A 15,435-nucleotide genomic window follows, 5' to 3' on the forward strand; every position below is an offset into this window, starting at 1 on the left:
CTAGAGTCAATAAAACTTTTTAGGAAAATGAAATCATCTTCCCAATTAATGATGTTGTTGTAGTTTGGACATCTGTTATTTTTTAATGACTATTGCTAAGCTTTGATCTCAGAACTTTTCTCTTGAAAAAAGATGATGTTAGTAGCTTACACCTTACTAGATTTACCCTTGAAATGTTTGGCTGTAAACTCCCCAATTAAGCAATTTTTGCTTTGTAAAGTTATGGTAAAAAAAACTCCACTATTCCTGCTTTCTCTGGGACTTTTCCCAGATGCTCAGGAACTTTTCTTTTCGGACCTATGTTCAGTCATAAGGCGGTATCAGGCCTATAGGTGGGGGCTAGGGAATTGCCCCCTTGATATTTCCCCCATATTCTCAGCTTAAAACCCAACTAGGCCCAAACAAGCAATTCCCTTATCTTTGCAGACTCTCCTCATCTTGACTTCTGGGTTTTTTACAGGCCTGATAAAGATAAATATAATGTTGCAATATTTTGTTTGCCATTATGATCCCTACTCACAATGCAAATGTTGGGCATTGGCTTTTCAGGTGTCCTTGGTGCTCTCTGAGGTTGGTTGGTTTCTTGCAGACATTTTGTTACCCAAAGTAGGTAACATCACTGATAATGACTTTTGAAAGACTAACTGTGGCTAATGCCAAGATAGATTTTAAGTCTTTCCAGCATTGCACTGGCTTCTTATCCAGTGGTGGGTTGCCCCTGGTTCGGACCGGTTCGCAAGAACTAGTAGTAAAACTGGCAGGAGGCTCCGCCCACTGACCCGGACATCATCATAGGTTATCTGCACATGCGCAGAAGAGCGCGCATGGGCGTGATGCGAACTGGTGGTAAAGGTAAGTAGAACCCACCCCTGTTCTTATCTTACACTCTCCTGTTTAACACCATTTCTTATACTGATATAATTAGGAAACAGCAGAGTGTGTCAGTGATTTTAGATTTATCAGGAATGAAAATTTGACTTTTCCCTCTTCTAACTCCCACCTTCATCATCACTACCTTTCAATCTGCTTCCCCTGTATAACTCTGAAAATACATTTTAAAAATATGCAGGAGAAAAATAAAATGCACAGGAGAAGAATTTCTGCTTTCCCTTCCCTGTAGTAGATGTGTCCTTTACAGGAATTACTGAATGTCCCTTTAAGTTGATTATTTCCAATGAATGCAGAAATGGGCATTTTAGCCTAAATGTAACAGAACTTGTTGAGAAATAATTGGATTCTTGTTCTTGCTGTTCTTCGTGATAATGGTGGAATAAAATCTAAGTAAAGGAATTATTAATGTTAAAAAGAATACAGTATGGAATAATTAAGTACCATCAAGTTTTATTTGAAGAAAAAATGTTGCAGGTACAGTGTATTTGCCTTGGATGCAGACTACAGGATTAGTTCAGTTATCAAGGAATGTTAACATTATATTTGAGATAAAAAGTAGATTTATTTAAAAGCACAAAAATAGGAAGAGAAAAAGGAGAGGAGAGAGAGAGAGATACAGGAAAGCACCTAGTTTCTTAAACACAAAGACTCATTTTTCTAATAATAAACCAGAGACAGAGAAGGTATATAAACACAGATTAAGTGCTGTCAGCTTGTTTTCGATTTTTTGTGACTTCTTCAACTTTCTCTGAACTGACCTCAACCTAATTTTTTAGTTCTCTCTGATGGATTTATTCCTATTCTAATGCACTATGCTTTAAAAATTGTAGATTACTTGCATTTGCATTCTCAGTACTAAGTAATGTTATCAGCATAGCACAAAATGATGTTTTTTTCCTCCATTTTGAAAACCACGTTAATCTTTTTTCCCAATACATCTTTTCAAACTTCATATTTAGCACAGTGGTTGAATAAATAACAGGAGAGTGCTCAGCCTATCGGTAATCTGTGTTGCTATGTTCTGTTCTGTGGCTTCCTGACTTTGTATAGATTTTGTATGTGGACAATGAAATTTTTTGGTATTCCCATTTTGTTAAGTAAAGACCCCAGCTTTACTGGGGCCTTTCTGTACAAAGGCCTTTCTGTAGTCAATGAAACAAACATTGACTTAACTTCTTAGTATTCCCTGGTTTTCTCAATTATCCAGACACATATCTCTTGTTTCTTGGCTTTTTTAAAAAGCCATCTCAAACATCTAGAATTTATCTTTCCATACACAACTCTAATCTGCACTGAATGGTCCTAAATATTATTTTACTATCATGTAATATTAAAAATATTATGCAGTAGTTTGCATAATCTGTTCAGTCCCTTTTCTTTGATATTGTTGACTAGTGTATCATTCTTTAGATTTTCCAGCATTGTTTGATTAGAATCTCTGTTGATTCTATATTTCTTTAGAAATTCCACCAATTCCGACTTCCGCTTGGCTCCGCAAGCTTTGAAGACACTCTTTTACGAGCGCCCGATCCCCGGTTCCGTAAAAGCCCCAGAACAGCCGAAAAACTGCTATCTGGAGGCTTGGAACCCTCTCCCCGGGCAAAGGGGAGAGAGAAGACTCGACAGGCGGAGGTAGAGCCCCCCAAGAGCACTAGGAGAAATCCTGGGGCGCAAAGGGTGTGGGCTCCCTATTGAAGCCTGTCAAGCTACTCCGGACCGGAGACGACTCCGTCGAAGCGGAGCTAGAAGCTGCGACCAAAATCTGCTGAAAATCAACGGGGGGACTTTTAACATCTTTACTTTGATAGCAGACAGAGCAAATCAGGAGAAATCAAAAAGGAAAACTTGCAAGTAATGCTTTAACTCTGTTTTAAAATACAGAAAATGGCGCCTGAGGGCGGGAGGAGGAAACTACCAGGGAAAGTGCTTGTTAAGGCTTGTTAACATTTGCAACAGTGATACAGCTACTGGATTACACCCTAAGAGAAAGTTTTAAAGTGGAAGCAGCCAGGAAAAGAATTTGGTATTGAGGAAAAGAATTTGGCACTGACTTTAACTAAAATCTTGTTTTTATACTGTGTGGAAAAGAGTTGAATTGTTGTCCTGATAGCTGGATGAATACAAAGTGGCTGAAATATGGCTGACAACAGGGCTGGTGAATCAGCAAATTCCCAAGCCGTGACTGTCCAGGCTTTTCAAGAACTTCTAGACTCTTTTACTTCAGCCCTGTTGAATACAATTGAAAGGGCTTTTTCAAAAAACAGCTTGGGAAAATATAAGCAGTTGTTAGAGGGACAGCAGGAAATTATTCAGAGGAATTTGTTTTTGGGAGATCAGGAGATGGACAGGATTAAGAGACCTGCTGGTACAGTTGAAACAAAGGTTTTGGTGGACGTTTCCATTCAAATGACAGAAAAGCAACAAATATTTTCTTTATTGCAAGCTGACAATCTTTATGGCAACAAATTTTGGCTATATGGACAAAGAAATGGACTGAATGATTATACAAGCAAGAAGAGACGAAATGGGGATTTCAAGTTAGAAAACGCGACCTCAAGAAGAGAGTGAGTATTTCAGAAACATCAACCTCAAATCACCATTTTAAAAGTTTCAAAAATAAAATTGGGGGGACTGTTGAAATAATTTATAAAAAAAAAAGGATTGTAAAAAATATAGAAAGAAGAGAGGAACAGAAGATTAAGAAAGATATCTTCCTGTGGATTTTGAAACTGGCATTGGGCAAATATGTGTTTGAATGGTATTAAGAGATTTTTAAAATGCTTAACATAAGGTTATATTATTCTAAAAGATATATGAGATAAATTGTATAAGCTTTTAAGATGCCTAACCCTTTGAAGCGAAGAGGATTAATGTTAAATTCAGAATTTTATTGCAAAATGATAATTAGTTTTGGATAGTTAAGGGCTGCTCTCTAAAAAGTTAAAGGTATTAAGACGGTTAATTGAAAAATTGAAAGACATCCTCCTGTAGATTCTGAAATTTATATTTGGTAAATAAGTGTATCAAAGGTATTAAGAGATTTTTAAAATGCTTAACATAAGACTAAATTTTTTAAAAAAGATATATGAGATAAAATGTGTAAGATTTTAAAATGAATTTTTTTTCTTTTTTTTCTTTTTTTCTGGTATAGAAATGGAATTTATTCATGATTTCTACTATTTGTAAGACTGCTAAAGTATAAGATTATATATCAAGAAAAAGTTTTTTTTTTTTATAAGTAGGAAGAATGAATTTAATTTAATTGGTTTTGAGAATTTATAAAAGGGAGGTTGATGAATTGGAGCAAGGGAGTTAAAGAACATGTGGGAGTTTTGAACTTTATAATTTGTTCATTTATTTTAGCATATGTTTGTTAGATGCTATACCCTGTTTTGCTCTGGGAAGTCAGGGCGGGTGGGGAGGGTGGGATAAGGGATGGGGGGAGAAAGTGGTGAATAGAGAAATAGTTTAGCAGAAGAAAGTATATTCTATGAGTAGAATACAGGAGTTGCTCAGACACTAAAGGAGGAAAATATTTCACAGCAAAGAAGTTAGAAAGGAGAGAGGAGAAGGGGGTAGGAAGAGGAGAGGGAGGGTGAGGAATGTAAGAAAGGAGAGGAGGAAGGGAAGGGAAGGGGATAGGAGTAGGAGTGAAGGCGAGAAGGGGGAAAAGAAGAGAGAAGTGGGGGAAAGGGAAAGGAAGTAGGATGAGGTGGGAAAGGAGGCAGGAGAAAGTAGGAGAGAAGAGGAGGGAGGGAAGGGAAAGAAAGGAGGAGAAGAAGAAGGTTTGTTGTGGAATGACGGAAAAAAGAGAAGAAGAGCAACTCCGAATGTAATTAAAATGTCTTATTTTAATGCTTTCTTTAAGGGAAACATGTATATGTAGGATTTCTTATGTGTAAGAAAATGTACAATTTATGTGGGGAAGGGGGGGAGAAAATTATTTGTATTTCTTATAAAACTTTTTAATAATAATAATAATAATAATAATAATAATAATAATAATAATAAAAGAAATTCCACCAATTCCCATAGCCTCCTGATTTGGTAATGGCCTGAATGCAAATCTAATTTCCTTTTTCCCTTGATATTTGGATTTCAATATACACCATCCACTCTGAATCGGTTCCTAGCTATCCGTCCTGTAACTGTGTAACACACCAATTTGAGGTTGGAACTTCCTTTTGTGTTGGATTTTTTTTTGGCATATTTTATTTTTTCCCCTCCCAGTGACTGTTTCCTTCCTCAATTCTTTAAAGATAGCAATAGCATTTAGACTTATATACAGATTCACAGTGCTTTACAGCCCTCTCTAAGTGCTTTATAGTCAGCATATTGCCCCCAACAATCTGGGTCCTCATTTTACCGACCTTGGAAGAATGGAAGGCTGAATAAGCCTTGAACTGGTGAGACTCAAACTGCCAAATTGCAGGCAGTCAGCAGTTAGCAGAAGTAACCTGCAGTACTATATTCTAACCACTGTATCACCACAGCTCATGCTATAATACTGTTAATATTGTTATACTAATACTACAATACTTTTTCTGTGCTGGTCAATCTGCAATAATGTTAATAAATATAATACTATTCCCTGTCTCTTTTAACAACCTTTTGAAATGCTTTGTGAAATTCCCTTCTGAAATGTTTGTCTTTCTTGATTGTGGCTTATCTTCTTTTCTTGGCAATTTTCTCAGTTGATTCTAACATGCAGTTTGCTTTTTTCTGTTTCTTGGTCTTTAATAAATTGAAATTATTGTGGATGAATGTGAAGAGACGTCTTTTCACATTCATCCACAATAATTTCAATTTATTTTCACTGCATAACTACTTTGGTTTTCTATCAATGAGATTCAGGATGGTTAGAATGGGTTCAAACTACTCTAACTGCAGTATTACTTTCTTCCTATAAAAATAAAACCAAATCCTTCACAGTTCTGTAGGAAGTTGACATGATGGGTCAAAATACCTCCCCTCCCCAATCAATGATCGGTTTCCAAATTTTTATATATTTGAACTTCAAATTAAAAAATAACAGTAAGTGCTAACTAGTCAAGCACTACAAAAATATTTGACCTATGGGTCCAAATAGCTATTATCTATGCTTTGGAACAAACCTAATTAAACATGAAATCATACTTGCAGGACTTCATTATAACTTTTGTAGGATTGGCTCCCTCTTGAGGAAGAACAATGAACCTAGTTTATATGCATTCTATCAACCATGAAAAATCAGTTGCTGTAAGAAACAATAGCTTCATTTTATTCATGATACAGAATATAGCCTAGTACAAATCATAGATAAGTTGATTAGCGGGGTTGATGTAATAATCGGGTTGTGTATTTATTTATGCATTATAGTATTTCTGTGGTCCTGTTTCTTTTATTTGTATTTTTAGTCTGGGTTGTATTTTTGATGTTTTATCTGTTTTTATGAATTGTATATGTCAGATGTAAATGCCTTATTCCCTAATGTGTAAATAATGTATATATGGGATATCAGGGGTTAACTTATTCTTTGACTCTTAATGTATTCATAATTCACCACTCCCACTCTTGGCTCCACCCTTTGTATATATAAGGAGCCACCTTCACCATTTTCTTGGCTTCTATCTGTGAATATTCAGTGAATATAGAATGCCTATTATAATTAAAGAGAAATATATTTAAACCTCTAACTCTTATTATTATTATTGAGTCTGATCCTGAAAATATTGCAACAAGCTGGTAGCAGAGGATGGTTAATTGACTCAATAAATACCTAAAAATGTCTAAGAAAGATAGGCCCAACACCAGGGCCTACAGCAAAGAAATAGAAACTGAACAAGAAATAATCAACGAATCCACAAACGCGATTTCGAGAGAATCCGAAGAATACACCACTGAAGAAGAAGAATTAATAAATGAAAATGATGACCAGGAGGAAATCGAAATAGAAAATAACGAACTCAGGTCAGAGATATTGAAGTTATTAAAAAGCCAGAAGAATGATGAAAGCCTCATCGCGAACCTCCAAGAAATGCTGAAGAACAGCGGAGCAGCGAGAGAGAAAAACATCGCTAAAGAGAAACCCAAAGAACAAAAAACTGTGAGTGATATGACTACAGAGAAAGTCGTTATGAAAAAGAAAAAATGTGATCCCGCGCGAAATTTTGAATGGCAGCCATCTTGGTTTCAACAAACCTCCAAAGTGAGCGAAGCAGAGCCAATCAAAATGCTCAGTTCAAAATTTCTGGCGCGAAAAACGTTATCAGACAACGAAAGTGAAAAGGAGGATTCAAACTCTTCGGAAGAGCCAGAATCAGAAAGTGAAGACGACTTAACGAAATCCCAAGTAAAGTCAGCAATGAAGACGCTTTTTGCTGCATTTGGGCCAAAATTAAAAATTTCCAAAGCGCCAACGAAGAAGCAAGCGAACAAGTCGATACTTCAAGACCTGCACGCTCCCATCCTGACTTCGAGAGCGACGACGCCCGAGCCCAGAGAGCCATGTCGATTCTGCCCTACACCGCAGACCGAAGCAAGTGCCAACGCACCCAAAAGAAAGAGAAGAGCAGTCGCCGCCATCAGAACTCCTAAGACCGAGCCAGAGACCGACTCGTCTGAAGAGGAGCGGAGCGAGCGAGCTACAATGGAGAGAACCTTCCACGACGACGCCAAAGAAGAAATGAACAACGCGCATGTGCGAAACTACGTAGACGGTCCGGAAAGACTTGAACTGGCCAGAGAACCGCGCAGACTCGTTGCGAGCATCCCCATGCCGTTTTGCAATTTCCTACACTTGCGAGACCACGGACTACCTCAGGTTGTAAGTAATGGACAAAATAATGTGGGAAACTTACCCAGTGACTTCCCAAAACTTAGGGTTGATGGCATTAATTTGCAAGAATGGTATCAACAGCTCCAGGTTGTCTTTATGAAAGAAAATTTACTATTTTTTATCACTAGTCCCCCAAGAAGACCTTGGACTTTAAAAATAGATTGTTTACACCATAGAGCATTTTTCTTAATAATATCTAGCGTGTCTCCTGCAATGTATCATAGCATCAAACCAAATCTAACTGTTTCAGAAATAATTCAATGCATGTTTAATTTGTTTCACAGCGATAGTGTAGCTACCACCACAAGAATGTCTAAGGACTTCTTTTCTTCCAGAGTAAAACCAGGGGTTTCCATAAGTGAGCATTTAATATCTTTAAACAAAATAAGAGCTGAGCTGCATTTGAGGGGGGAAGTGATTTCAGATCAAACAATGAAAAGTGTTATTATCAATTCACTTGATTCATCATGGGATAGTTTTATGTCACACTTAGACACCATCAATCTAGGATATTTATCCATAGAAAGTCTATCTAACAAATTGATAGCAGAAGACAATTCAAGAAAAAATCGTTCTAGCAATCACACAGAACACAAATCTTTTAGGAAGGTAGCTTTCCAAGAAAAATATAATGAAACTTTTAAATGCCACAATTGTGGGTCCAGGGAACACAATAGAAGAGATTGTCCCAAAATTTCAAAGGAAAGACATAGGTCAGAATATAGGAATAAATACAACTATAGACAGTCTTCCACAGATAGACATGAATATAGAAGCCCACCAAATTACAGAGAAAGTAGAGGGGGCAGAGAAAATTCAAAAGAGAGAAAATCTGGTTCACTGAATGGACTAAATAAACAAGACAGCACTAAAACGCAACAAAATGAGAACAATAATTGGCTTATTGATTCTGGGGCAACTAATCACACCACTAATAACAAAAATATATTATCTTCATTTACAGAAGATAAGTTTGTAATAAAGGTAGCTAATCAAGAAAAGGTTCAAGTATTAGGCAGAGGGAATGTGACCTTACCTGGTCTAGGAAAAATAGAGGGGGTATTGTTAATACCAGAAATACCTCATAACATACTAAGTGCCATAAAACTAAGCAGAGATTCTGACATCAATATAGTTTTCTCAAAGGGAAAAGCAACTTTAGAGAAGAATAAAACAAATGTAGGCACTGTGATGATTAAAGGAGGCCTACCCTATCTGATAACAAAAGAAAGATGGTTACATAACATTGATTCAAATATGGAAGATTGTATTGAGGCAGATGATGAAAATATTAGTAACAGTGACAATGATGAATGTAAAATATCTCATGATCACACAGATACACACAATGAGAAGAAACCAAAAATAGGTAAACCAATTCATGATGAGTGTGCTCACATCTTACATAGGAAGTTAGGACATGCAAGTTTTCCTGTAGTACAAAAAATGACTGAACACGCAGAAGGTGTCAAAATAAAAAATTGTGAAAATTATTTGGAATGCTCAGTATGTAAATCTACTAAACTAAAAACTAGTCCCAGGCCAAAAAAATCCACCAGATCAACTAACAAAATTTTTGACTTAGTACACATGGACTTAGTTGGCCCATTAACTCCATCAATCACTTATAGAAAACGTTACTTCCTAACGATAGTAGACGACTACAGTCGCTATGGTTTTGTTTACACATTAAAACACAAGGATGAAACCTTTCAAAAATTTAAGGAATTTTACAAACGCATAGAAACACAACATAATATCAGAATAAAACAAATTATGACAGATAGGGGATGTGAATTCATGTCTAAAGAATTCTCCCAATGGTTAAAGGATAGAGGAATGCTACATTACACGTCTAGTCCATTTTCTGCATTCCAGAACGGGATTGTAGAGAGAAAGAATTCCACATTACAAACCATGATTAGGTGCACATTAGAGGATGCTGGTTTAGGCAAACAATTTTGGTCAGAAGCCTTACATTATTCAAATTACACACAAAATAGAACCTGGTCCAGTATTGTGAATAAGACACCATATGAGGTGATGTATAATAGGAAACCAAAATTAGCACACATGCACATATTTGGGGTCACTGCAGACGTACACATACCTAAACAGTTGAGAAGAAAGGGAGAAAACGTATCCAGAAGACTAAGATTTATGGGATATGAAACTGGCACCAAAGGGTACAGATTCATTGATAATAATAACAAATTTATAGTTTCCAGAACAGCTGTGTTCCATGAACAGGCCAACTGGTCTAAATTACATCTTAATGAAATATTTCCAAATAAATGCAAAGATACAAAATCTCGTGAGGAAGGGACAATAGAAAATCAAAATATCAACAAAAATAAAAACAAAACCAAAACATGGACAAATAGTCAACACAAAATAAAGACAGACACATTAACAAAAAAGGAAGCAAGATATTTGCATGACAACCATAGCAAACCTGAAAGAGCTATTAGGAACAACAGAAATCAAATACCAAATAAATACAGAGATTACATAATGCATATGGATGGTGAACAAATAACACCTAATACATATGAGGAAGTATTAAAACTCCCTCGTGAAGAAAAGGAAAAATGGGAACTAGCTATGAAAAAAGAGATGGAAAGTTTGCAAGGATTAAATGTATTCACACCTGCGATTGCACCTAAAGATAAAACAATTATTGGTACCAGGTGGATTTATAAAATTAAGAACCTAGAAGGAGGCAATACTCTATACAAAGCTAGATTGGTTGCACAAGGTTATGCTCAAAAATATCCGGAGGACTATACTGACACGTACTCCCCCACAGTAAGAACAGAGAGTGTTAAAACAGCTCTAGTAGTAGCATCTGCACTCAATCTTGATGTATTTCAATATGACATACAGACTGCGTATCTACACGCAAAACTAGATAAGGAAATATATGTAAGAGCACCTCACAGTCAATACACTAATAAAAATGAAATTTGGCTATTGAACAAGAGTTTATACGGATTAAAGCAATCTGGCAAAAGATGGTACGATTGTTTGGTAAAAGTACTTAAGACCATGGATTTCAACGCTACCACTGCTGATAACTGTTTCTTTGTCAAAAAGAGTGATGATTACATTGAATTTGTATTGATTTATGTAGATGATATTTTATATATAGGAAAACACAAAGAGAGAAGAGAAATCTTTGTAAACAAGCTAAATGAACATTTCTCGTTGAAATCTCTAGGTAAAGTAAACAAATACCTTGGTGTACAAATTAACAAAACTAGAAGGGGATTCAAACTTACTCAGAAAGATAAGATTATTGAACTTCTAAACAAATGCAATTTAAACAATGCCAAACCCTGTGACACTCCTATGCAAACTGATTTCCTTAGAAATACTGATGAATCTTCCCCTGAATTCAAGGATAATACATTTTATAGATCAGTCATAGGTTCACTTCTTTATATATCTAATTGGACTAGGCCAGATATTGCATTACCACTCAATTTATTATCAAGGCACGTTAGCAAACCAACAATGTATCACTGGGAAGCTGTCAAAAGAATTTTAAGATATCTGAAAAGTACATTAGACTTTTGCCTAGTATTAGAACCTAGTGATAATAAAGAACCAAAGCTTACATGTTACGCAGATGCGGATTGGGCTGGAGATATATCATGCAGAAAAAGTACTTCTGGTTATATTTTTCTATTAAATGACTGTCCAGTTTACTGGTACACTGGTAAACAAGAACTGGTAGCCACTTCAACCACAGAAGCGGAATATGTTTGTTTATCCAAAGCTGCAAATAACCTTGTATGGTTTAATGATTTAATTTCAGATGTTTGGAAAAAACCTGCTTTGCCTTTTGTTATGCATGAAGACAATAAAGCAGCCATTGAAATATCTAGATCCGATGCCATTGGACAAAGATCCAGGCATATAGATATAAAATTTAAACATGTGAGACAATTGTCTCAAGATGGATTCATCAAAGCAGTGCATTGTGATACCTCTGAACAATTAGCTGACATATTGACGAAGCCTTTACCTTCTAAACAGCACAAATATTTAACTTCTAAATTGTATGTCTTATATTGTCCTGAATCTGAATGTAATTGGTGTTGTATAGCGAACCGGCATTTAGAGGGGGATTTGTCAGATGTAAATGCCTTATTCCCTAATGTGTAAATAATGTATATATGGGATATCAGGGGTTAACTTATTCTTTGACTCTTAATGTATTCATAATTCACCACTCCCACTCTTGGCTCCACCCTTTGTATATATAAGGAGCCACCTTCACCATTTTCTTGGCTTCTATCTGTGAATATTCAGTGAATATAGAATGCCTATTATAATTAAAGAGAAATATATTTAAACCTCTAACTCTTATTATTATTATTGAGTCTGATCCTGAAAATATTGCAACAGTATACTTTTTCTACCATTGGAGTTGGACAGCTAATAAATTTGAATGAATGAATGAAATGTTCTAGGGGCAAACATTTCTTAAACCTAATGATTAGAGAGCAATAACCTGGGAAGCCATTTGGGCACTAACTGACTGGCAGTTCTTCCACCCTTAATAAACAGCAAACAAGAATCCAAAGTAATTTATCAGACCAGAAGTGAGAAATGAAACACCACCGAACTGGGCAAGATCAAGAAAGCAAGTTAAAAATATTTGTAATTTTACTCTTATTTTATTGTATCTACGGTAAATGTTTTTATTCAGATTGTAACTTTTAGTGTGGTTTGTTTATAATGAATCACACATTAAACAGGTTAATTGTAGTTTATTTGTTTATTTATAATATTTAACAACTGCTCATCTCTCTCACAGAGTGGGTGGTGTACAGTCATTTCATTCATTTCATTTCATTTGTTGGATTTATATACCGCCCTACTCCCGAAGGACTCAGGGCGGTGAATAGCCACATGATAAAACACATAAATACAAAATTTAAAAACAGAATAAAACCGAATTAAACAATTTGGCCGAGACAATTTAAAACACCCAATAATTTTAAAAACAAATTAAAATTTACATTTTAAAGGGGAAAAATTTAGGCCAGGCCAGCTTGATGAAATAAAAACGTTTTAAGCGCGCGACGGAAGGTGCGAAGATCCGGGATCCTCCGTATCTCCGGGGGGAGCTCGTTCCAGATCGTTGGTGCCCCCACAGAGAAGGCTCTCCCCCTGGGGGCTGCCAGTCGACATTGCTTGGCTGACGGCACCTAGAGGAGCCTCTCTCTATGAGAGCGTACCAGCCGGTGGGAGGCTATTGGTGGTAGCAGGCGGTCCCATAAATAATCAGGTCCTAAGCCATGGAGCGCTCTAAAGGTGATAACCAAAACCTTGAAGTGCACCCGGAAGACCACTGGGAGCCAGTGCAGCTCGCACAGGAGAGGTGTTACATGGGAACGCCACATCGCTCCCATAACCACCCGCGCGGCCGCACTCTGCGCCAGTTGGAGCCTCTGAGTGCTCCTCAAGGGGAGCCGCCTGTAGAGAGTATTGCAATAGTCCAGGCGGGAGGTGACGAGGACATGAGTAACTATGTGTAAGGAGTCCCGATCTAGAAAGGGGCGCAACTGGCGAATCAGGCGGACCTGATCAAATGCTCTTCTAAAGACAGCTGTGAATCCAGGAGGACGCCCAAGTTGCGAGCCCTCTCTGTGGGAGCCAGCGATTCACCCCCAATAGTCAGTGATGGCACCAACTGACTATATCGGGACATCGGAAACCACAGCCACTCAGTCTTGGATGGGTTGAGCCTGAGCCTGTTTCTCCCCATCCAGATCTGCAGATCTGAACAAAATCCCCGGCTCTTCCCTTCAAGGGGTCCTCCCGCGCTCCCTGGTGGAGCAGGGAGTGGGTCACCCTAAACAGGGCAGCCGGGCGATTATCTGATGACGCAATAAAGAGCAGCAAAATAAGTACATTTTGCTGCTTTTATCGCCACTAGGTAATTCTTAATGTGAGATCTTACCAGTGTCCGGTCGGATTCAGAAAGACTGGCCCTCCAACTACTCTCTAGGCGTCTTTTCCGGCGCATCATCTCCCTTAGCTCTTCGGTGAACTGAGGAGCCAGATGAGATCGGTGCCAGGTCAGAGGCCGCAAAGGCACGACTCAATCCAGAGCTCCAGCAGCCGCCCTGTCCCAGGAGGCCACTAGGTCTCCAGTTGAGGCATGAGCCAGAACCTTGGGGATTGGCCCAAACTCCATCTGGAACCTATCAGGCTCCATCAGGCGCCTGGGGCGATACCATCTTGTCGGTTCCACCTCCTTGCGGCGGGGTGCAGCAGTTCAAAGGTCAAGGTGAAGGAGAGAGTGATCCGACCATGACAAGGGCTCGATGACTATATCCCCTATCTCGAGATCACTCAGCCACTGTCCAGAGACAAAAACCAAGTCCAGCGTGTTTCCCCCCATGTGAGTAGGGCCATGAATTAGCTAGGTCAGGTCCATAGCCGTCATGGAAGCCATGAACTCCCGAGCCACCTCAGACGCCTCACCCACGGATGGCAGGTTAAAATTTCCCATGACCATAAGTCAGGGGGTGTCAACCGCTACCGCGGCGATAATGTTGAGTAGCTCGGGCAGGGCTGCTGCCACATGGCAGGGAGCCAGGTACGTGATCAGCAAACCCATCTGAACCCCATAACCCCACTTCACAAGGAGGGACTCACAGCCAGCCGTCTGAGGAACAGTGGCCTCCCTCGGCCTAAGGCCTTCTCTAATGATAACCGCTATTCCCCCGCCTCTCCCCTGTGACCTCGGCTGATGGAATGCGTGGAAGCCTGGTGGGCACATTTCTACAAGAGGGACCCCTCCCTCCAGGCCCACCCAGGTCTCCGTAATACCCGCCAGGTCCGCTCCCCCATCCTGAACAAGATCACAGATGAGGGGGCTTTATTTACTACAGACCTGGCGTTGCACAACATCAGCCGAAGGCCCGGGCCTGTGCAACCTGGAGAATGAATGGAGCCTTGGGGGCCGGAGCACGCCACCGCTCATAGACAGCGGGCACGTACTCTTTTAACATGATATGGCTTCCTGCTCCTGCCATATCTACCCCTCCCACTCACAGTACTGATGGTAGAAACACAATCTGGACAAGCTCGACCCCCCCCTTGACCCCGGGTCCCTCACCCCCCCACCGTGCATCTTGGCAAGGCCCAGCCCTCCCCTTGGTGGGTTATCCCCCGTACCCACTACCCTAATTCCAATCTTACCCTCCCCCCCGGGACCCCTTAAAAGTTTAACCAAAAATTTACATAAAAAACCACTCAACCCCCTCTTCGCAGCATGCCATCTCTCTGGGTACCAAAACCCATCATTGAGGTAGGCCTTCGATAACGTGGAGGGCCAGGCCTGCGAGAGGGGGGAGTCTTGCAGCGCAAGAAGCTGAGACCTTAAATACATCTAAAGCTCTGAGGTAATGATATGGTATGGCCAAGGGATCCACTATGATAGTCCAAAATGTCCTGGAAGCCAAGGCAGGTTGACCATAAGCCGGAGAATCTCCACTGTCCTCTCACGGCAGTGGCGGAGTCCAAATGTTCCAACCAACTCGGGGGTAATCCTCCAAACCAGCCTCTCACGATGGTTGGCCAACTGGCCATGGAGAAGATGGTACATCCCATCGGTGGTGAAACTATGATAGAAACCGGCTCCGTCTATCCTCCCGTAAGCTGCCATTTTCCATACAGCCAGCGTGCTGGATGACAAACAGAGCCAG

General features: G+C 39.2%; 1 protein-coding gene across 2 annotated transcripts in view; it reads left to right on the forward strand.

Annotated features, from left to right (window-relative positions):
- Nucleotides 1-2,566: 2,566 nt before the first annotated feature.
- Nucleotides 2,567-15,435, forward strand: part of LOC148114106 (uncharacterized) — a 69,404-nt gene continuing 56,535 nt past the window's right edge. The window contains exon 1 of one of the 2 annotated variants that reach the window (XR_015733848.1): nt 2,567-3,455. Coding sequence is in view for 1 of the 2 variants with exons in the window: in XM_087892214.1 (XP_087748340.1) it covers nt 3,028-3,455 (428 nt within the window). In the remaining variant the exon portion in view is untranslated. The remainder of the gene's footprint in view (nt 3,456-15,435) is intronic. The other variant, XM_087892214.1, reaches the window with a different exon arrangement.

The sequence above is a fragment of the Pantherophis guttatus genome, chromosome 4 (genome assembly GCF_059756535.1).
Source record: "Pantherophis guttatus breed Tessera chromosome 4, ASM5975653v1, whole genome shotgun sequence".
Taxonomy (NCBI): Eukaryota; Metazoa; Chordata; class Lepidosauria; order Squamata; family Colubridae; genus Pantherophis; species Pantherophis guttatus.